We start from the raw sequence: 14,998 nt of genomic DNA on the forward strand, positions 1-14,998 counted from the left end.
AATTTTTTTAGGTTTTGTAAACTTTGTAACATTGGAGCTATTAAAGCTCTGATGAGTAGCTCAGCGAACTTTTGTTAATTAAGCATATGTCAAAAAAAAAAAAAAAAAAAAAATTGTATAAATCATCAAAGATGGCGAAATAGGTGATTTTTTTTTTATTATTTTTTTTTTATTTTTGTAATGCAGGTTAAATAGGTAATGGGTTAACATGAACAATGCAACTTCCCAAATGTTACAATTAGAATTTAGAAGAGCACTAAGGAAGTAAATACAAAAACACAATAGAATAGTAGAATGACAACTCGATACCTCTTTTCCATATATGGTTGTAAAACTACCCAATCATAATTGTTAATATACAAAAACACAGCACGAGGACATCTTCACTAATACCTGTAAAATTGGCAAATTAAATCACAACTAATTAGTAACTTTTTTTTTTTAATTAATGTTGTTCAATAATACTACCTCCATTTAGTTTTAGTTGATACGTATTTCTTTTTAGAAAGTTTTTTTTAGTTGACACGTTTTCTTTTGGGGTAAATTTTTTACCTTGCATATACAAAGTACCCCACTTACTTTTTCACTCTCTCTCCTCTCCTTAATATATGTGCATAAATCAAACGCGTTAACTAAATAGAAACGGAAGAAGTACTATAAACCAAAGCAGTCAAGATGTAATACCAGCACGAGCAATGTATACACATTATGACTTTGAAATTGAACGGAATATGCAGCCTCTATTCCATTCAAACCTGTCTTCGTGCTTAAATGCCCTAAACAACAAATTTGGTTTAAATATTTACTATACAGATATTCAATGGAATCACACTATAACGGAGATCAATAAAATAAAAGAACCCTTCCCGTAAGAATAATAATAATTACAACATTCACAATAAGCACTTGGTTGATTGAAATATACCAAATACATGGTTACACAAGGGGCTCAGTGAACAAAGCAAATTATCAGAACAAATCAAGATCCGCTTTTCACAAAAAGGAGAGAGACACCAAGCAGTTACACCAGAAATTATTTCTTTTCTGTAGTAACCCCAACAACAACGTTACTAACCTGCAGAAATTAAACAGCTGCAAGTTAGTTCTTGCTTAGAAAGACCTGAAAAATTACAAATACAATCAGGAGAGGGAGGAAGCAAGGACATTACCAATTTACCACTTCCATCAAATGACATAGGGTTTTCCACCACCACGGTTTGACTTTGGGAATTTGGAACAGGCTGCATAACAAACAAGAATATGACATGGTTAATAAGAATAACAGATACAAACAAGACCTGGTGTCTAAATAATTACGTCAAAGTCCTATATATAGAGTACCACATGATAATTTTAGAAACAGAACCAAGTCATAACGTCACATATTAGGAAGAAAAATTTATCCTTTTGGATAGTGACTAGAGACTAAGAAAGTCATAGTGACAACTTGTATTTAATCGTGATTCTAGCACTTACTGTGGAAGTTGATGAGGTAGCTACACCATTTTGTCTATGAACTGAACCTGATCCATTGGCAGTCTGGAGAACACATTAAAAGTAAAATTTCAATAAAGACAAATTTTACCTAAAGCACCAAAATAACTGAAGCACTAAGCTCCTGATACAACTAGATATTCAGGCAACTTAAATATCAATTGATTCAAAATGTGATCCATGCTAAAGTGACTTTAAACAGGTTGACATGACCATATTTAGCTCTACATTAGATTAGATTCAGCTCATTTTCAAGGAAAATATTCAGCTACTTTTCAAGAAAAATCTACCTTAACATAGTATAAAGTTAATGATATAGCACCTTTAATAAGTATTTTTCGTGAAAAAATATTTTACCAAACAATGTTTTTTAAACAAAACCTTAATGCTAAAACGTGGTTAAAAAGTCAGTATAGCTCCTGATGTCTCAAATTTTCCTTCTTTTTTGGCAAGTGATTCACATTTAATTTTTCTCCTCCCCCCTCACATGCTCTCTATCCCTCTCCTCATCACACTGGTCTTTTTCTTGATTCTGCACATGATCTTATCTTCCTCCTTCCTTTCCATATATATAGTCTTCCCATGGCCAACATCTGGAGCCAAATTCCATCACATACAAAGAAAAAGTTTATTCTTTTATCACAATTTTTTCAGTTTATGAAACTTCTCCGATTCAAACCCCCAACTTTATGGCTTTTCTAAAATGTACGCAAAAGGATAGTAAGACCAATTCCAGTGATAAAATTACCTTCAAACAAACATATTACCCAAGCCACTAAAGATTTGGTTAAATAAAAAAGATATTTGGTAAATCAAATATTGCTTCATGACATTTGGAAGGGAACTATGTCATCCTTGTTTAATTAACTGATTTTATTGTGAACTAATGACAATGCCCTTCACAATAACTCCTAAAAATTATCTCCATGGACACACGCTTCTTCCAACAAAATTTTCATAGCTACTATGGAAAGAAGCTTAAATTGGGCCAAAGTTACATCTGCCCATACAATGACTAATTTGAAGAAACTAGCTTTCACAAAAACTAGCACTAGTTGTAACATTTATAAGTTTAGGCTACAAATTAGGGATAAGGAAGTTGGATGGTTGGCTGCAAAGATGGGTGATAATGATCGTCTCATAAAGACGTTGTTTCATAATAGTTGGTAAGGGGATGAGAGAGATTAAATAAAATTGAGAGACAAAAAAACAAGTGCTATGCAAGAGAGAGAGAGAGAGAGATGGCACCAAATATTGGTGGTGGCGATAGGTGTATAGGAATCAGGGAAGTGGTGGTTGCAATGGTAAAAACGAGTGAAACAAGCTTAAGGGAGTCAATTATGGCTGCCAAGGTACATACACAAGGGGGAGAAAGTGGAGGAATTGGGATAGAAATATTTTTAGGATTTTGAGACACAAAAGTGAAGTTTTTTTTTTTACTTCTGCATTAGCATGAAATCACAAAATTTAACTAAGAATTTAGCATGAATCCTTATTAATGTCATGAGAAAAATTTAACATAAATGGGAGGTCTTTTGTGATAAGTTATTTCTTTGATTGACCAAAGATAATTTAAGGAAAAAAAAAAACAAACCAAATGACTACTATTGAGAATTTTCATTTCCATCTTTTGAATTCAACGGTAAAATCTAAAATTAATATATTTTTGTTAGGTTGATACTTCAGTTTTCTAGAGTCATATAAAATAAGCATTAGTTCAAAACAGAGAATTGCTGATGGTAAAAAGGAATATTGACCTAACATTATTAATTAAAAAGCTTGAGAAGAATGAAAAGCATGTTGAGTGCAAAATTTTGAATTAAAATAAAGGAAAAAAGAGGGAGGAAGAATACACAAACAAAAAAAAGGGGGGGGGGGGGGGAGAGAGAGAGAGAGAGAGAGAGAAGATGAGAAGAAAATAGGTAGAAAGGTAGAAACGACTTTTCAATTCAAGGGATGAAACGCGGAAGAAATGAGCATGTGAGTAAAATTAAAAAAGAGTTAGAATTGTTGAAGCGAATGACAGGAATATCAACTTTTTAGATAGATTGTGGACTCAATCAAAGTCACTATATTTATAACCTTAATGTATTATAAGATGACTGCTGACATTTAAAAAACTTCCAGGATATTGCAGTAGTGTACATTTTGATAACTGAATTTTTTTAGCCCTTGAAAAACTTAGGTCAAAAGACTATCACATCAAAAACTTGGTCCCACAAGACTTTAAAATCTGACAATGCAACACTTGGCGATAGCAATTTGCCTCAATTCAATTGTCAATCCTCCATAGGATAAATCTGAAATTACCCTCTCAAGCATCAGAAAATCAAATTCAGTGTGGCATTCTTTATCTAACCATTACTTAAATTTTGGTTGCAAAGGAGCTTTTATAAGCTTTCATGGCTATTATTAATTGGAAATATTGTCTCTTCTAGACAATTAACCATGAATTCCAGCTATTATGCCTTTCTCCATGTTCAGGATGCTAATTAACTCTATGGCGTTTCTTTCAATTGGACTTCAATTCGGGTCACTTATACAAAGTGCTATCCTTCTCCAAACTGCACCTTATAAAAGGACATGTGATTCTACTTTTCAGCAGAATCAACCACAGGGTATGTGGAAAAAATAGGAAAAGCAAGACACAATAAAATAATATAGATAAAGTACAATAAAAGAATATTAAATTAGAGAAGGAGCCCATAGCAGAGCAATGTAGAGACTTAATGAACTTACTCCAACATTTGTGATATAGTGACAAACAGCACATTTGACTGATGGAGCTCCATATGGATACATTAGTGCCATCTGGCAGCTTCCACATCGCACTGTGGCAAACTGGTTTGATACTACTCATGACCACATAAAAGGAACAGAGAAAATTAGTAAAGAAAATTTCACATTCAGACAACAAAGCCAAATTATCAGATTCCAACATTCCATGAAGATTTGATCATCAAAATTATAAAAGGAATTGCACAGTAAGCCATTTTACGGGGGCACATCAAACATAAACTTCAAAGAAATACTAACAATATATAAAAGTAAAACAAAACAACATTCAAATTTGAAGAACATCATAACATCAAAACTTGAGAAAGAAGTTTGAACTAACAGACAAACAAGAATGAAAGGAGTTTACATGATGACAAGAAACATATTCTGATTTCTAAGACAGAAACAGTAGAGTGAATAATCAAAGTCTCCTAATCATATAAATCCTCAGTATTCCATCTGAGATGCGTTTTTCAAGGTTCTTTCATAAGCCATTGGACACTAAGATAAAGTCATCTCATGAACTATATCCAAGATCTATTCCTAGAACACAAGAAAAAAAAAAAATGCTATCATGCCACATGTTGCCTTCTCCTCATTAACATACATTTACATGATCCTCCTCACATAAAGAGGCAGCAATCAAGACTTGAACCCTTAACCTCCCAATTTAAAAGAAAAAATTACCACCTGATCTATGCAATTTTATTATTTAGCTTTAATAACCTATAATAAGTTCTATCTAAAGGGGAGCAGAATTAAATAGAAATTGTGTACAATACTACTAATTAATTATCATTGCTTCTATTATCTATTATCAATTGTAATTAGATTATATCATCAAAGTGATTAAATCATCTTATGATTCTTATCCCCACCTATATTCAATTGAAATGTTTCTTTTAATCTCATTTTACAAGCAATGACTCAATCGGGGCAGTGCCTAGTAAGTGTGTAAAAATTTCCAGCAGCAGCACCATGCCTTTAAGTTATTTCACTATCTTTTACATGTTACCTATGTTACACAACTCTTCAAATGTGGAAACCACAAAAAAAAGCTTTGTAAGTTTACCAGAAGATTTCCAGGAACCAACCAGATATCCTCGCCATCACCAATCAAGAAGTCTAATGATTTTAGAAAAGAACTCTCCTAATGTCATTCTTTACCTTATCCTTTTTTCCCTATTTTATAAAAATTCATTGCATTATCAGGCCAATAAAACATAAAAATTCTTTACAAATATACTGTATATATTTAACCATAGTACTCTCTTCTTTCTTTTATTATCTTCCTACTTACCATAGAAAAAAATAAGAGGAAAAAAGGGTAAGTGAAAAGTTTGTCCCTTTTTTTACTTTTTTGGCAGGAAAGGGAAAGGTGTAGATACAATGGTATTATTATATAGTGCAATGTGGACCATGTGGTGAGCTGATGAGGGATGAAGGTAGAAATTTCTTTAACTATAATAGGAATAAAGCAAAATAATAAAATAATTAAAAAAAAAAAAAGAAAGAAATTGTATTAATGGAAAGTAGGAAGATACAAAAAGAACGGAGGGAGTAACCAATTTTGTATAAGTATATTTAAGGAAAATATAATGGTGAACAATGACTGTTTGATAAATAATAAAAAATATATACATAGGAACATATAATTCTTCAAGGCTTCTCTCACAAAATTAGCACATTTAAATATTTGATTAAACAATATCTGAAATGTACAAGTCATATACAGATATGACAAGATAATAGGAGTGTATCTTATAGATATATAAAAAGATTATATAAAAAAAAATCTAGTATGTCCTTTTCTAACCCATTTTGTATCCATGATTTCATGAATGTGGAACAGACAAACAGTTATTATAGCATGTATTGTATGACAGGATGACTGGAGTGTATATATATATATATATATATATATATATATATATATATATATATATATATATATATATATATATATATATATATATATATATATATATATATATATATATATATATATATATATTATATAGTATGTCCTTTTCTAACCCATTTTGTACCCATGATTCCATAAAAAGCTGATGTTTGACAGAATGTTTTCAAATAAAAGGAACTTGTGTCAACTGTCAACTAGCATTAAAATGCCATAAATAACAGGGCATACTAAGATAAACAATTCAAACTCGTAAAGATAACTCTCCATAAAACCCCTTGCCCACTAATAAAAAGATATACTTCGTACTGTCTAATGAGAAAATTGCCATACTCAAGTTTCTGATAATGATTGACACAAGTTAAAGTGTTCCGCTTCTGTAAATTATAAATCTTCTACCTTCATGTTATTATACTGTTGTAATACCAGCACAGTATGGTAGTGGGTAAAAAAAACATAAGGTGAATCTCTGTCCAGGATATGGTTCAAGCAGACAAGCGAGTGTGGGAAAGCAGTTTGGGCCATATATGGGCAGCAACTAAACAGCCACGTGGGCTTGTGTCTTACATAAGTTGCAAGGAGTTTAACATAGAAAGTACTTGATATTGGCAAATGTATTCCCAACAGAGTTACTCCTTGATTCGGTAGTTAGTTTCCTGTGTACTCAAGGGTAATAAGTTGAAAATAACTTGTTACTTTCCAATAAAACAAGATACAGGTACTCAGGAAACATAATAAATATAACCCCGAGTAACACAATCTACATGACAATATTACTGAATTACTTGCATCTCCAACTACGGATGCTTAGAAGCTCAAATAGCTAGAAAATTAGCATACATATATGAGAAATCTTTCGTTTACAGGTTTTATCCACCACTTCTTATACATGCAACATAGAATTTAGTACCTGGAGAGGAATTTGTTAGATTCACGGTGTGACAGCACAAGCATCTCACACTTGTCGCCCCCCGTGAGTACATGAGTAAGGTATGACAACACCCACATATGATCTGATCCATTTCCAAACCTATGGAACAAAAATCCATTAGAGCATTTATGTAGACAAACAATCACAATTAAGGATCACAGCAAATTGAATGCTATGAACATACAAGACATGCAGAAATTCCTCTCTTTTCACTTTATATTTCGCCATATAAACTTATCCGGACGTATTTAACCCTACTTGAGCTGAAAAGGACTAATTGTGGTTATAAAAAGAAGACGGTAGGTCTTATATGATCTTATTGGGCCGCAATTTTCTTTGTGAGTATTTAAACAGGTGAAAATAGCATGGCTTATGTCAATACTATTAAACCCCTATTATAATGCCACAAGATATGACACTAATATCACAAATATATTTTGCTAAAATATAAAGACCATATATACCATTAAACACTTTCAATCATCCAATTCATTGCATCAAAGAACAGCCAAGCAGCATAAACACATTAAAGTATATATGTCATTGCAAATAAGACAATTTATGCAAAACATTCCTCTATTCCAATTTAATTTGCCCCCTTATCAAGACAAATAGTTTTAGGTGGAGTTTGGGAGAGTGGTTCAGTTGTTTTTTTTATATAAAGATAGATGTGATGAAGATATTAGAGTAAATTTTTACTTGGTGAGAGATACAATGAAAGAATCAATATTGCTTTTTAGGAATCTTTGTCTATTCCTTCGGGTATATAACCTATGTAGCAAGTAAATGTAGAGAGGATGCTAGGGTTAATGATTTGATTGAATTACTACTCAAAATATTGCCGTTTGCCTTAAGTTAATGATCTCTTTCTAGCATCTAATGCAATCAACTGGAATAAATTTTGCTCGTAGTATTGGTTGAGGTTACCCATTACTAGATATTAGGAAAGGTGAGGACAATTCTATGTATTCATTCTATGTACGAATCTTAGTCCAAAATAAATGTAGAGGATGGTAGGGTTAATGGCTTGACTGAAATACTACTCAGAAAATTGTCAATTGCCGAAGATATCTTTCAGCATGTAATGCAAGCAATAGAAAAATTCCATGCTAGAAATGTTTAGGATTGTTCTTTTGGTTCAACTGTTACTAAATACATAAGAAAAAGAAAGGAAGATTGTCTCTATCATAGGGTTGAAAGTTCTATGCATTTACACCTATATGTCCATAACTGCTTAGGTAATTAACCTATGTATGTAGCAAAATAAATGTAGAAAGGATGGTAAGGTTAATGGTCTGATTGAATTACTACTAAAAATAATGACAATTGCCTAAGATTGATGATGTCTTAATCTAGGGTCTAACGCAATCAATAAGGAAGTTACATGCTCGTATTATTTGGGATTGTTTAAAGTATTAGTGTTAGATGAGGGCAAGACCGCAAGAGGTTTACTCGTTACTAGATATTAATATATGTAGGGTTGGGATCAATGTGAAATTTCTTAAAATGAGAAGGATGAAATGAGCATAGGTTTTTTTCACTAATGTGCATATTTTTTTCACTAATTCTACAAAACTGATTTCTTAATAAATAAAAATTTTGAATTTTCTACGGAAAAAAAAAAAAAAAAAAAAAAAAACAGATTTGGGCACATTATGTCTAAAATTTATGCACCTTGAATTTGAGTCAGTAACAAGGGTCTGATATAGGTACGTAAGGTGAAACGAAGAGTTAGAGCCACCCATGAGAGTGTCTGATACGGGTACGTGAGACGAAATGAAGAGTTTGAGTATCAATGTGTGCGTGGCATGTGTGTATGTGTGTGTGTGTTCGCGAGCGCGTGTGTGTGTGCATGTGCGCGTGTGCATGTGCGCGTGCGCGTGTGCATGTGCGCGTGCGCGTACGTGTGTGTATAAGAGTAGGCTCGTATATGAGAACTCATACTTGAAAGAGAATATTCTAAAAGTAGAACATGTGAGTAAAACTTTAGAATATCCATGTGTGTAATAATGTAGATAATTTGATTTATGAATTAAATAAGAGAGTAGAAATTTAGAAAACCTGATCTAAAATCTAAAACATATGAGTAATATGTACAATATCTATTAAGATTAAAAACATTTGAGTAAAAACTTAGAACATTTGATTTAAAATTTAGAACGTATTAGTAAAATTTGGTACACATAGGGGGACAAATGATAATGTAGTGAGTTTAGATGGAAAGGATTTGACCATAAGTGAGTGTTTTTAATATCTTTGGTCGATCATCAAGAAAAATGGTGACATTGAATAAGACGTGGCCCACAAGATTAAGTCGGGGTGGCATAAATGGAGAGCGGCCGCGGGAGTGTTATGTAACTGAAGCATCCCTTTGTAATAAAAGGGAAATTCTATAAAACTGTCATAAGACTAGTATTGCTTTGCTTTAGGAGGGAAATTCTATAAAACTGTCATAAGACTAGTGTTGTTTTGCTTTATGGTAGAGAATGTTGGGCTTCTAAGAAAGAGCATATTAAAAAGATGGAGGTTATGGAAATGCGCATGTCAAGATGGATGTACAAGAGTACTTTAAGAGATAAAATTAGACATAAAGTTTTGTAAAAAAGTAGGGTTCAGACATTGCAGGCAAATTAAGGGAATATCACCTACGCTGGTTCATGCATGTAAGACGGAGACCCTAGAATGCAACCAGTACAAAGAGTGGAATAGTGGTGCAATGAAGAGCTTAAACGCGGTAGAGCGAGACCAAAATAACTCGATTGGAAGGAGATATGAAGGATATGAAGCAGATATATTTGCATAAGAATAAGGTATTTGATCATAAGGGATAGAGGAGGAAGATTTTTGTAGATGATTATACAAAACAATCACTTTTGGTCATGTAGCCGTTCCCACTAATGAGATTATGGCTTTGGTTGATTTGAGTAAAATGTTAGAACATATGAGTAAAAATTTAGAGCATATGATTAAAAATCTTATAACAAACAAGTTAAAATGTAGAAAATATAAGTTAAAATTTAGAACTAATAAAAGATTTAGAGCATGTGAATAATAATTTAGAATATTTGATTTAACTTAATAAAGAATTAGATAAGTAAAAATTTAGAATATCTAATTTGAAATTTAGCATATAAAGAATGTTAATGGTGGATTTTTATAGCTATGTGTATCGTATTAATATTTTTTTGTTTATAACTTGCATTAACCTTAGTTAGTCTCATAAATCATTAATTTTACGAAACCTCTAAAAGGGGAAATTTTTGCATTACTCGAACCTAAGTTTTAGTTAGTTCTTCTTTCATTTTCTTTTCTCCAAAATCTTTACGTTCTTCACGGGATTGACCCTACATCAACTAAACAAAATCTTTATGCATCGTGTTAATATTTTTTTTGTTTATAACATACTTTCGCGTCAATATGTTCTTCACGGGATTGACCCTACATCAACTAAACAATTGATAAGTTAAAGGGTAATAATATGTGTGCATTTTCAGCACGCGTCACACACCATCCTCTAAATGGTTTAAAGGAGCTTATACCCATGGCCTTAAAATAAAAACAAAAAAAAAATAACTTTTTTATCTTTATAGATAAGATTGTGAAGTCTTCTAAAAGTAGTTAGAAAATCATTAGGTGGACAAATTCTAAATTCACTAAATGCTCTTAAGTAAACAATAATTGTATCTTAAGTTGTCATTGTACCTTAAAGTAAGAAGATGAAACCATCCGACCAACTTTATTTTAAATAAGCCATTTTCGCCATCTATACGTAACATTTTCATAAGGATTTTCTACACATCTCCACTTCATATATGATTGTTCTTTACACCTAATCCAAGTATCAATGTTTTCATTTGCACATGGAGGGTAAACGACAAAGCTAGCTTATGTCACATTTCCATACATCACATTCTATTTTGATCGTAAAATAAAAATAAAAATATTATATATATATATATATATATATATATATATATATATATATATATATATATATATATATATATATATATATATATATATATTTCATATTGCATTGTTATTTTTCTTTCTTAAACTACCTTACATACACTTTTGTCTTAGCACCACTGCTATTTAATATGTTCGGACAATTGCAAGTGTTAAGACGCACCTAGGGCCTTCCCTCTAACCCCCATTTTTGCTGTCACAAATATAACTATATAATGTTGCAGTCCAAGATTTTGTTCTCGAGCAAAAGAAATTAAGACATCAAGCATCATAAAATTTCAAAACCATTAACAATACCAAAGCCTTTAGCCCAAAAGGATAAGGTGAACCAAGAGGTTCTCTCTCATATTCATCTAGAAAGAACCTTTTCCTCTTCTTCCAATTAGAAACAGATGTTGATCATTCTAACTCTCCACTTTCCTTATCGATGCATCTTATGCTCAAATCAACATACGTAGTTATCGCTTACCTTTTTCTACTATACAACTACTTTAACCTACCTTTGATCCCCTCGACGTGTTCGCACACAACTTCAACATACACATATTTTCTACACCTATCATCTTAATATGATCTTTCCTAGATACCTAACATTCCAACAAATATAATAATGTCAATTTAAAAGCCATGACACTATGGCCTTGCAATATCACCATCAATGCTCTCTATTTAAGGAATCCCATAGTATAACTATTAATGCTCTTGATTTGAGTCAACCGCACTAAATCCTACAAGTTACAATCATCGAAAAATTCACGAAAGGAAAATATCTTACCTTTTAATGTCCATATGTCACTATGTCCTCATCAGAATCCATGAACTCGATTTTATTCCAACTTATCCTAAACCCTCGTGACACTATAATTGTTGTTTCCATTGCTCTAACTTTGCTTTAATACAATCTTTAATTTAATTTTGATACATTAATGATCACAAACAACATCTATGACAATATTTCATCATATATAGACCTTGTTAATCCATTTACTATTATCGAAAGATGGAAGTATATAATGCGGTTCCATCAATCACCATATGCAAATCTTCAATCACTCCTCACATTCATACAAATATCTCAATATATATCCTTAACAATGTCAACATATTTTATAACATATGCCTTTTTTATTCCAAACCACATCTCTCACTATCATCTTTTCATAAGCCTTTGCCAAATCATTGAAACCCATAAGCATTGCAAAATTGGTTGATTTTGAGAAACCTCCAAGTTATACATTAATTTTTTCATTTTCATTGTCGGACAACTTCTAGCTCCTTCTATTCGCTTTCAGTGCTCATTAAATGCAATTGTAGACTGTAGTGACTTGACAGCAACCCAAAAGTTGTCACTTTCTTATCTAGAATTCACCTTTGCAATAATATACCCTACTAAGTGAGTAATATGTCCAAGAATTTAAAGGGGGGAAAGAGAGAGAGAGAGATGGAAAATAGAAATATTTAGGCATCAACTTCAATAGATGAAAGATAGAAGCGATGGAAACAGAGGACTATAGACCACATGTTTTTCTTGTAAATTGTAAACAAAGTATTCTTTGCAAAGATACGGCATGACATAGAAAGAATATCAAACTAATCAAACATAAGAAGGCCAAAAGCCGACACGACACAATAATCCGACACAAAATAAGCGGTTTTGGGTCAAGAATTATAGACCCGTTTAATTAATTGGGTAGACTTGAATCTGACACGAAATTAAATGGGTTAGGTTTGGGTTGAAATTTTCAACCCGAAACCGACACGCATAACCCAATACGTCTACCCATTAACTTGAATCTGACATGCTTAATTTGTCTATTGAATTAGTTAAAATAATTGATTTTTTTTATGCCAATCTTACTAACCTTCCTAACTATATAATGTAGTATATATATTTTAGTAAAAACTTTTAGTGGAAAATTTTTTGGTTTAGGAGGACAAATTTTACTACTATTTCACTTTAAAGTCTTTTATAGTCTCTTGTAAGATTTAATGAAGTGGGTAAAAGGTTACTCGGAACCTGTTTACTAAGCAGGTTAGGTTTGGGTTAAGGATTTTTAACCCGTTTAATAAATGGTTTAGGTTTGGATTAAAGGTTTATCAACCCATTTAATATTGACACAAACACGAACCCAACTCGATATGACCCGTTTGACAGCCTAGTCAAATAGAAGAAACACAAAGAAAGGTACTATAGAGCAACTCAAGTAAAATAAGATAATGTAGATTTGTGTTTAAATGTAAAAGGGAGAAAACCTAAAAAGAACAATAAAGAAGATTGACAAACTAAATGCTGAGATCCTCTTATAATATTGGGTCATTTGTCTGCCAATTCAAAAAGATATAAGATGCAGACATGCTGAGCTACCATACAATCTGTGAAGCTATGTCAGGCTTAAATATCCTTGTGATTGGATAGACAATGTTCATTGGCTTTAAAATTCAATAAAAATGAGAGTCAATCAAAGGATGCAGTATGTAATTCATTTCAGCAGCTTTAGCTGCCAAGCAAATCAAAAGGAATTATAATAAAAATAATAATACTAAAAAAAGGTTTCCTAGGATATAAACAAGAAGCAAATAAAACCAGATAGAAAGACCAGTAACAAGCACCACATAAAGGTCATATGGTATAACAACTCACACAAAAAATAAAGATAATTATAACAATACTCAAATTCTTGTTCTGACTAAATGTTCATCTGAAAATACTTTGAGTTAGTGCTAGTTGAGCCAATTATACTTTTATTTGTATTAATTATACTCTTATAGCTTTATTACACTTCGAGTTCCCATACAGTTTCTTCACCATTCCCATCAAACCCTGAATAATATGGAGTAAGAACTAGTCCTAGCTCATTCCCACATTAGAATTCTTGTTCTTACTAAAATCACCAAAATTCTTTACATAAAATTATATCACGTGAATTGAACCAATTGCACTCTTATCAGTAAAGTAGTTTTACTTAATCATACAATTTGCATTCACTATAATCTTTAGAATTCCAAACATATCATTATGTTTATGCTACTTGAGCCAATTGTACCTTTATTGGAAAATTAATTTAATTCAAGCAAATTAAACTTTTAATTCTCATACAGTTTTCTTGCCTACCTCCCAAGTCCCAACCCTACCTATCCCCCAAACACCATAAAATTACGATAAGAACACATAAATCATACACATATTTAAAGCACCTGTAGCGGCCGTCGATTGGACCGGGGTAACTATGTTACATACGGCACAACGAACATTGGTTGCACCTCTTGGGTATAAAAGAACAGTTCTACAACCATTGCACACAACTTGGCTCTGCATATTAACTGTTGCATTCAACCATCACAAAATTGATATCATAATACTGGCAAATTCAAAGGGCCTTTACTGGGTTCAATTAAACTGAAACCCCAAATCTGAATTATTTTTTTAGCATGTCTATGTCAATTAAATAAACAAAATTGAATAAAATCAAACAAAATTAGAAAGAAAATAAGACATGAATTGATTTACCTAAAAAACGGATGAGTCTTGGAATTCGATTTTCTGGAAAAATATTGTATTGACCCGAAATCCTTTCCTCTCAAAATCCTCAAATTGGAGGATGGAGGAAAGAAGGAAGAGGAAGGAAGGACGCCCTTTTTGATTTTTCAGATAGAGAAAAAGACCGAATCCAGTAAATTACTTTGACAATCGTGAATGATAAAATATTACGGAGCTACAGTATTACGTAGAACACCGTGTAAGGGTTTGATTCACCTTAATTTTGCTAAACTGAAATTATTTTTACTGAACTGAACTTATTTATAATTCTTCTTTAAGAAAACTGAATTTTACTGAACTGAACTTGTTTTTACTGAACTGAAATTATTTTTATTGAACTGAAATTAATTTTACTGAATTGAACTTA

At 31.9% G+C, this 14,998-nt stretch overlaps 1 protein-coding gene across 1 annotated transcript; it reads right to left on the reverse strand.

Annotated features, from left to right (window-relative positions):
- Positions 1-655: 655 nt before the first annotated feature.
- Positions 656-14,768, reverse strand: LOC110704213 (protein LSD1-like). The gene is made up of 7 exons (XM_021882029.1): positions 14,602-14,768; positions 14,289-14,414; positions 7,104-7,223; positions 4,234-4,346; positions 1,477-1,539; positions 1,170-1,241; positions 656-1,075 (listed from the first exon to the last, which is right to left on the reverse strand). The coding sequence occupies exons 2-7, from the start codon at positions 14,407-14,409 to the stop codon at positions 1,034-1,036; spliced, it is 531 nt and encodes a 176-aa protein (XP_021737721.1). The 5' UTR covers positions 14,410-14,414; positions 14,602-14,768; the 3' UTR covers positions 656-1,033.
- Positions 14,769-14,998: the final 230 nt, after the last annotated feature.

This window comes from Chenopodium quinoa, unplaced genomic scaffold (genome assembly GCF_001683475.1).
Source record: "Chenopodium quinoa cultivar QQ74 unplaced genomic scaffold, ASM168347v1, whole genome shotgun sequence".
NCBI classification, from domain to species: domain Eukaryota; kingdom Viridiplantae; phylum Streptophyta; class Magnoliopsida; order Caryophyllales; family Amaranthaceae; genus Chenopodium; species Chenopodium quinoa.

Coding starts and splice junctions, on each gene's coding strand:
- LOC110704213 (XM_021882029.1), bottom strand. CDS start 14,409: ATGCAGAGCCAAGTTGTGTGCAATGGTTGTAGAACTGTTCTTTTATAC. Junction 1,540..4,233: donor ACTATATCACAAATGTTGGA/GTAAGTTCATTA, acceptor TGTGTTCTCCAG/ACTGCCAATGGATCAGGTTC. Junction 1,242..1,476: donor CTACCTCATCAACTTCCACA/GTAAGTGCTAGA, acceptor TTTGTTATGCAG/CCTGTTCCAAATTCCCAAAG.